This window comes from Rutidosis leptorrhynchoides, chromosome 1 (assembly GCF_046630445.1).
Source record: "Rutidosis leptorrhynchoides isolate AG116_Rl617_1_P2 chromosome 1, CSIRO_AGI_Rlap_v1, whole genome shotgun sequence".
Classification (NCBI taxonomy): Eukaryota; Viridiplantae; Streptophyta; class Magnoliopsida; order Asterales; family Asteraceae; genus Rutidosis; species Rutidosis leptorrhynchoides.
Window position 1 is genome coordinate 689,381,229 of NC_092333.1, and position 8,727 is coordinate 689,389,955.

An 8,727-nucleotide genomic window follows, 5' to 3' on the forward strand; every position below is an offset into this window, starting at 1 on the left:
ACAAGTAAACAGCAATTTGAACCTTTGAGGGATAAAACACTGTTCCTGTTTATCGGTGAATGAGCTCCATTGATGAACTAATTTTGATAAAAAGCTTGCTACTAATCAAATAATCAAATGACGACCGTATCTTCAAAATTGGAGCCGTGGCAAAATTTAGACGGGAAAGTTGTCCACCTCTTTCTCTGAGTAATCCATCCGAAAAATAAAAATTGAAACTTTATTCAGATTTTGTGTGCGCTGTTGTGTGTACAACTTTATTATTATTATTATTTTTATTATTATTATTATTATTATTATTATAGTCAAACCAATTAATCTTGACACGAAAATAGTTGGCCGACATATTTTATCAAAAAATTGAGAATCATTGAGCAACGGGTCGTGCTAGTAGCTATTTGTTAAAAATGGGAAGACCCACCAATGGATAGGATTTCAGTATTGGTAAAATAGTGTCACAATTAAATTTGAATAATTAGATACTGTAATTTTCATACGGAGTTCATGATAACGATTATTTAAATTTAAATACAACTAAATTTCTAGCAATAAAGTATTTATGGAAGAAATGGTCCTAACTACCAACAATGTCAAAAGATAGGTGCCGACGGATCTTAAAAAATGTTTTTGTTGGCTCCTCACAATTATCTCTTTAACACGAGTAGTAGATAGGAACTGAATTATGAAGAGGCTTTAGAAGAAAGGTAATTGTGAACTAGAGAGGGACCTCCCTACTTCACGACATCACGACATATTAACTAGAGGAATGTTAGGTAGTTTTTCAAGAGAAAATACTGATAAGCAAATCATTATATATGTAATGAAATAAAATGATAATGTGGGTAAACAAATCAATTAGGAATTAAAGTCATAATAGTTAAAACTTAATATTGAATCGAAACATCGAAATCGAACTACTATGTTAAAATATACTTAAAATGTAATGGCTTGTGCCAAGTTCGCCAAAACATGATTTATCAAAAAAAATAAAAAAATAAAAAAAATGGTTTGTACCCGGGAAGTGATTGGGTTGAATGGGTTATGACATCGCGTTCGAACCCTGTCAGTAACTTTTTTTTATCAAATGACTTTTGATTTTTTCGCCTCACATTGAATTGTTAAACTAAAATAGATTAGTGCTTGACCTGTAAAGTAGCATCACAGCAGGGTGATCACACCTCTGCTTGGCTAAGGGCAGTCTCTATTTTGGGGTTGGGTCAGACGATGAACGCAAAGACTTATCGATGTGTGTTGTGCTACCGGTTAGGTGTTCCATTGTTCTCTATCTCGACGGCATGCTCTGCCTGTTCAAGGGTTTTTACTGGGGATATTTTCGGGGATCACGCGGTGTCTTGTGCTGGTATGGTGGGTATTAAGCATCGACATAATATTGTCCGGGATTCCCTTGTTGATGTTTGTTATCGATCTGGGATTTCAGCGAGAAAGGAGGTTGACATTGGGTTGTCTGGAGGGAACGATAGGGCCCTCAGACCTGCAGATGTGTTACTTTATTCCTGGGATTGTGGTCGCGATGTTTGTGTTGACTTGACTGGGTCTTCTCCTTTGACACAGTCTGGGCTTTCTGACTTTGTCCCTGGACGTGCTGTGATTGATGCGGCTCGTCGGAAGCGGGTCAAGTACGAATCTAGTTGTCAGGCGATTGGTTATGGTTTCATTCCTTTCTCATTTTCTTCCCTTGGGGAATTAGAGAAGGAGGCTGTTTCTTTGCTAAAGCGGGTTCAGAAGAGTTCGATGGCGCAAGATATTGGTGCCGGTGCTGCTGCTCATATTTTTACTAGGATAGGTTTTGCTATTGCTAGAGGTGTGGGGGCCCAGATTGTCTCTAGGCTTCCCACTAATTTTTTGTAAGTTTTAAAACTTTTAAGTTTTTTAGAATAATAATAATAATAATAATAATAATAATAATAACAATAACAACAACAACAATAACAACAATAATAATAATAATAATAATAATAATAATAATAATAATAATAATAATAATAATAATAATAATAATAATAATAATAGTAAGTTGTTTCTACTGTATATAGAAAAAAGCAAAGATAAATTAAGTTTGTTTTATTTATATATGATATGATGACATAAATTGAATTTATTATCAATCAATAGTAGAAATTCAAATTAATTAATTAATTAATAGTTGACTTTAAATGAGATGATTATGAAATAATTATATGAATCAATGATTAAATATTATATTTACGAAGTAATCAAAAAATCAATACTTAATACGGAGTATTTTGATAACACATGAGAAAGTATGGTTGTTTTTTTTATTTATAAAAAGAATAAAGAAGATGAATCAAATGTTAAATATTATTTTTAAATTGACAATCTTGTTTCTGTTTTAGAAATATAAAAATAGAATTTTTCTAAACGTAGTCATATATGAAGTATGTTTAAGAAAATAGGTGGTATAAAATTAGTCAAGGTAAGTTGTATTCAAATTGAGTGGTGTTACACCAATATAGTTTTAACTAGTTGTGGAGCCTTCGCTTCGCGCCGGGGGCTCCGTTTTAAATGCGAGTTAAAAAAAAAAGTCTTGATCTATTTCGTAAAAAAGAATTTTTTTCAACATCTATTTTGTAAAAAAGAATATTTTTCGACATCTTTTGGTAGCATTGAAGGGTTGTTCCTTTTATGAAAGTTGCATCCTTTATTGTTGAGGAAGAAAAGGGGGAAAAAAATAGTTAGTTGATTTTTTTTGGTAAAAAAGAATTTTTTTCGACATCTTTTGGTAACGTTGAAGGGCTGGTTCTTTTATGAGAGTTACTTCTTTTATCGTTGAAAACCGGAAAAAAAGAAGAAGGTGATATGACGAAAATACCCCTAGTTACTATTGATGAATAGTGCTACATGATTTTGTCTATTAAATATATAGATAATATACACCACTAAAATTCATATTTTACTATTCTACCACCAAACTAAATCATACGGAGTACTATTATTTATAAATTTTGTAAGTCTAATAGCCAACGCTTACACCCTTTCAAATACTTCGTAATAAATCTATAAATCAAAACCCATCTGAAAATTAAACCCTTCAAATTTAAACACATAATTTAAATTCTGTTGTTTATACCATTACTAATCATAAGGATCTTTTAAGGTACAAGAATGCCAGCCAGGATATCTTCGTATTTGGTCTGGCTTATAATAGAACTTAACACCCATTAAAAAAATTCTAACACATTCTAAAACATGCGTATTCTAAAACATATTACTCTATATAAATTTATAAAAAGTAACGTAAAAAGAAGTCTATTTATTAGGGATGACAATGGATAGAATATGGATCGGATGATGTCATATTCACATTCATTTCCATTTAATTTTTATTAATACTTATCCATATCTATTTAATTTCAGTCCATTCATTTAATTTTATTCATCCGTCCATATCCATATTTATTGGATTAAGCAAGTTCATGGATATACATTGGATATAAATAAAATTTTAATCTAACGACGATTTTGACAATCAAATATAGATTATAATAAATATAAATGTACAATCTTTATACTTTTAGTTTATCACACATGTTTTGATTGTAACTTGTCGTCAATTATAGGTTTAATTGAGAAAATATGTTACAATATAAGCAAATATATGTTTAAACTAATATGTTATGTAGATCTCTATATAGATGCATAACATGTATTTTAGTACTTGTATATATATTTTTTGATAATAATAGAAATATTTAAAGATGATAAATTTCACATTCGATTCACGAAATGTTTAAATCATCTCATCTCATCTCATCTCATCTATCTATATTTATATTTATATAAATATAAATTACTCATTACTCATTAGTATCCATTATGATTTACAAGTGCACAGGACAGATGGATATGTAAAAAAAGAAAATGTAATACATCCATTTTTGATCCTTCACATACTAATTAGTAAATAGTAATACCATGCTGTTTTGTGTCGTTTTTAGCTTTTCACGATAACCAAACTACAACAAACAACAAATTTGCAAAAAAAAACCCCAAACAATGCTAAATGTTGAATTTTTTCAGAGGTAAAAACCATAAAATTATTATTTTATTAAAAAACTTAAACAAACTCCACCCAAATTTTAAGGGACCGTATCTTTTCGCTCGCCGCAAGTTAAATTTTCCCGCTATCACCGTTCAACTCGAAATAATTTTACGAACACAACGCAACTAACTATACGCGAAACAGACGTTTTTTTAAAAAAAAGCTAAATATTTCGAGCTATCTTTCATAATATATATACACCTACAATAAACAACTCAAACTAATTACCTCATATTGGATGGTTTCATCCCCTTTTAACGCGATTTTCTCAGCATTAAAAACACGCAAACCATTACTTATTCAAACACACCTTAGCAACATGTTTTTAACTCTATAAATATATAACGTTAATATGTAATCCGAAAAAGACCCACGGCCTATCCTAATCTAGTTGCCATCTATTTATATCCCAGAAAAAGTAGTTAATAAACGGAGCAAACTGAAAAAAGGAGTTACAGATCCCATCACCATCGCCGAAAATGGCGCACAATCCGTTTCTCCAAATCACACTCCTTTCATGTCTTCTCATCTTCTCCGTCACCGGCCGTACAATCACCACCACATCATCAGATCTAGTTTCCGACGGCCTTAACAACAACGATGGATACAAAACCATACTCCGTCTCAATCCTTTCACATCAGAATCAGAAGAAGCTTGTGAACAGACGTACGGATTCATGCCGTGCACAAATACTGCACTCGGAAACTTATTTTTGATTTTAGTGTACGGATACTTGATGTTTCTTGCTGCTACTTATCTATCAGCTGGTAGTGAACTGTTGCTTGAAATTTTAGGGCCAGGTCTTGTTGGAGGTTTATTGCTTCCGATTCTCGGTGCTCTTCCTGATGCTATGCTCATTTTAGGTATACAATTTACTGATTTAATTGAATTTATTTATCTATTTACGGAGTAATCAATCAATTACTTTACTATTAATATTTAATATTAAATATTAATATGTGAGGTGATAATTCCAAACATGTAATTGATAGATCCACACATAAATGTAGTTACTTTTCAGTTATACCCTCCAATATTTTGAAATGGAAAATTTGTATAACACATCATTAAGGTTAAGGTTAAGGATAACTTAGTGAATTTGTGTATATCTATCAAATACAGTACAAGTTTGGAAATATCAATTCCCTATTAATATGCAAATACAAATATACAATGTTACATATTGACTGTTGTAGCACTTTCATCACCCATTTTTTAAGCAAATCAGGTAAACCAAAACTTAATTTTATATGTATTTTTTTTGTGTGCATAAATTCATAATTTGGCATAAAATAAAATAATAATCGCAGAATAACAAAAAATCTGGTAGAGTATAACAAATATGGCATAACTGTCACATATCTGATAGCTCGGTTAAATTCTCATCCAATAGAAAGTTTGCAATTGTTCAAAGCGTAAAATATGGGTGATGAAAGTGCTACCACCGTAAATCGGTAATATTGCCAACTTTAGAAAATAATGCCAAGTGTTCAAAGATTAAAAAATGGGTGATGAAAGGGTACCTCTTAGTTGTCTTCTGTTTGTTGTGGTTGTTCTTTTTGAGTAGTTATGTCGAGTATGTTCGATGTTTGTGTGGTTACGTTTGTTGTTTTGTGGGCGTTCTCGTTTAGGCTCGGCTTGAGTTAGCTAGTTTTTATCTTGGTCTTAATTGTTTACTTTTTTCGAGCTTTACGGTTGTCGGTTGTTGTATCGGTTTATAGGATCTTACTTATACTATTATTTACTTGTAGTATCTGGACTATCTGGAAGTGTTGAAGTTGCTCAGGAGCAGGTCTCTGTAGGAATGGGTTTATTAGCTGGTTCAACAGTCATGCTTATTACTGTAATATGGGGAGCCTGTATCCATGTTGGCAAGTGTGATATAGAGAATTCGGTTGCTGTAGATAACAAAGATACGAAAGGGTTTAACTTAGTAGGTATGTTCTTAAACAACCTATTAATACAATAACATTGATGGTGGGCTAATTCTTGATTATGTCGTACTGTAGGTTCTGGTGTGAGTACTGATATTTGGACTAGCTATTCTGCTATGATTATGGCTGTATCTGTGTTCCCTTTCATTGTCGTCCAATTCCCACAAATCATGCATTCAGATTCTGGAAGACACCTGGCAGTTTTAATTGGTCTTATTGTCTCCGTTTCTCTTTTGATCGCATACTGCATTTATCAGGTGAATAGTGATACCGCTAAGCATTTTTTAAAAGTTTGAATACAGAGGTTCGGGAAACCGTCAGGCCCCACTCGAACTAGACCACATTTGTGTGCATTCAACCAAGATCTAATACCTTGGAGATTAATTGTATATAAATGATTTTGGTAAATTTATTCAATTGAACCTTTAGGTGTTGTTCATTTTGAAGATGTTTTTGTAACCATGTTTGTAGAGAAGATGGGGCCTAAAGGTAGCTCAATAGTGAAGACTGTTTATTTTTATGTCTGCAGAATATCTTAATCAAGTCTGCAACACTTAGAATCATATTTCTAAGTCTTTGAGTTTGCAGACATGATAAGACATTATTTTATCTTATGTCTTCATTGTGTGCAGTAAAAACATAGGCGCGCAGACATAAGACATAATAAGATCTGCAAATGTTTGACTAATTTTGGTTCTTTTTAACTATTTCCATTGCAGGTTGTTCAGCCTAAAATTCAGAAGAGACGGCTTGCTTTTGCAAAACATAAGCATGTACGATCTAGAATTTTAAAGCTATTGAAGATGCGTGCACTCGGAAGACTAATGGATGAGCATGGAAAACCTAACCATGAAGTTTTGAACAAGTAACCATCTTTTACATTTTTTGTACATATACCACATGTTACTTATGTTAATAAAGTAATAACTTTTACATAATTAATGACAGATTATTTGCGTCAATTGACTCAGATGGAGATGGACATCTTTCACATTCTGAACTAAAGGCTCTGGTTGTAGGAATGCGGTTAAATGAAATAAATCTGAACGAAGAAGATGCTGTTGAAAAAGTTATGAAAGATTTTGATTCATCGCTGGACAATCAAGTCTCGTTTGACGAGTTCATGCTTGGAATTGGAAATTGGCTTCAGGAGGCCAAAGGTTCTAAAATAGATGCTCATCTTGCTGGCCCAGACACGTTGAAGTACATTCATGAGTATTATGAGGTAAGTTTATGCCATTACTCATCATGATCATAATAAATAAGGGTGCGTTTGAATAGTCTGAGTGATTCAAAGGTTTTGAATGAACTCGGTTCTAAATGACAATAATGTGTTTGATAATCATTTTGAATGAATAACGAAAATAATGTAAAATTACCTTATTAACCTTTTACATGAATAAAAGCAATATAATTGTTTATTAATTGTTTTGGATACAATTTAAAGAAGATACTCCGTGTTAATGGTTCAACACTGAATTCTGACATATTTCATTTAGAGGTCATAAACAAACGCATTGAATGTTGAATGGTTCATTATTCGGTACTAAACCATTCAGTTAAGAGATAATCAAACGCACCCTAATTCACTTTAATTAAAATTAGAAACACATTTTGATGTCCAAGATATGTGCTTTTCAGGAGACAAAGAAAGAACACGATCTTTTAGGAGATGACGCTGGTGATGATGAAGAAGAGGAAGGTGTGGATGATCCACGTGGGACCACAATAAAGGCTATTCTGTTTTTATTACTTGGCACTGTTATTGCAGCCGCGTTTGCTGATCCTCTTGTAGACGCTGTTGGCAATTTTTCTACTGCTACAAGCATCCCATCTTTCTTTATCTCGTTCATTGTATTGCCGCTAGCAACCAACTCCGCCGAGGCTGTCTCTGCAATCATCTTTGCGTCTCGTAAAAAGCAGAGATCTGCATCTCTTACGTTTTCTGAGGTTTGTGTTCTTTGAGTATTCATCCAAAACATACATTAATATCTTTTACTAAAGTGAATATGTATTGCAGTTATATGGAGCAGTAACAATGAACAATTTACTTTGCCTATCTGTATTCTTGGCACTTGTTTACGTGCGAGGCTTGACGTGGGATTTCTCATCGGAAGTCCTCGTTATCTTGATTGTGTGCATTGTGATGGGCGTTTTTGGCAGTTTGCGCACTACGTTTCCCTTATGGACTTCTTTCATTGCTTTTGTCTTGTACCCGTTTTCTCTCATTCTGGTATACGTTCTCGATTATGTGTTTGGTTGGTCGTAGATTTAACGTCTAGTTAGGGCAAATGTAATAGGGGTTCTGAGCATTATTCCTGTAAGAAATGAGATCCGTAGAAAATTGAAACCCATGAGAGCCTTAATTCGCTGATATTTATTATGTGGATTTGATTTGATGTGATATTTTGTAACTATTATTATGGTAATGTAGCATTGGTTGGGTCTAACAATTTTTCGAGTGCACAAATATTTATTTTCCTTTATTATTATTTTTTTTATATTATTTTTTTTATATTGTCATGATCTGTAAAAGATGAAAAGTTAATTAGATTGTTTAAACAGTAAAACATTTTACATTGTGATCAGATTGAAACATCCAAACAGTGCAAAGAAATACAATCCTACTGAACTAAGCCAAAATTGTGCCAACAGTCCCGTAGTTTGCTAAAAATGTACCAATAGTCCATGAAGTATTTTTCTCACCCTGA

The 8,727-nt window shown here is 32.6% G+C and overlaps 1 protein-coding gene across 1 annotated transcript; it reads left to right on the top strand.

The window, feature by feature from the left end:
* Positions 1–4,476: 4,476 nt before the first annotated feature.
* LOC139886072 (sodium/calcium exchanger NCL-like) lies at positions 4,477–8,457 on the top strand. Its single transcript, XM_071869814.1, has 7 exons — positions 4,477–4,945; positions 5,834–6,019; positions 6,092–6,273; positions 6,736–6,881; positions 6,965–7,241; positions 7,658–7,966; positions 8,037–8,457. The coding sequence occupies exons 1-7, from the start codon at positions 4,561–4,563 to the stop codon at positions 8,283–8,285; spliced, it is 1,734 nt and encodes a 577-aa protein (XP_071725915.1). The 5' UTR covers positions 4,477–4,560; the 3' UTR covers positions 8,286–8,457.
* The last annotated feature ends 270 nt before the right edge of the window (positions 8,458–8,727 follow it).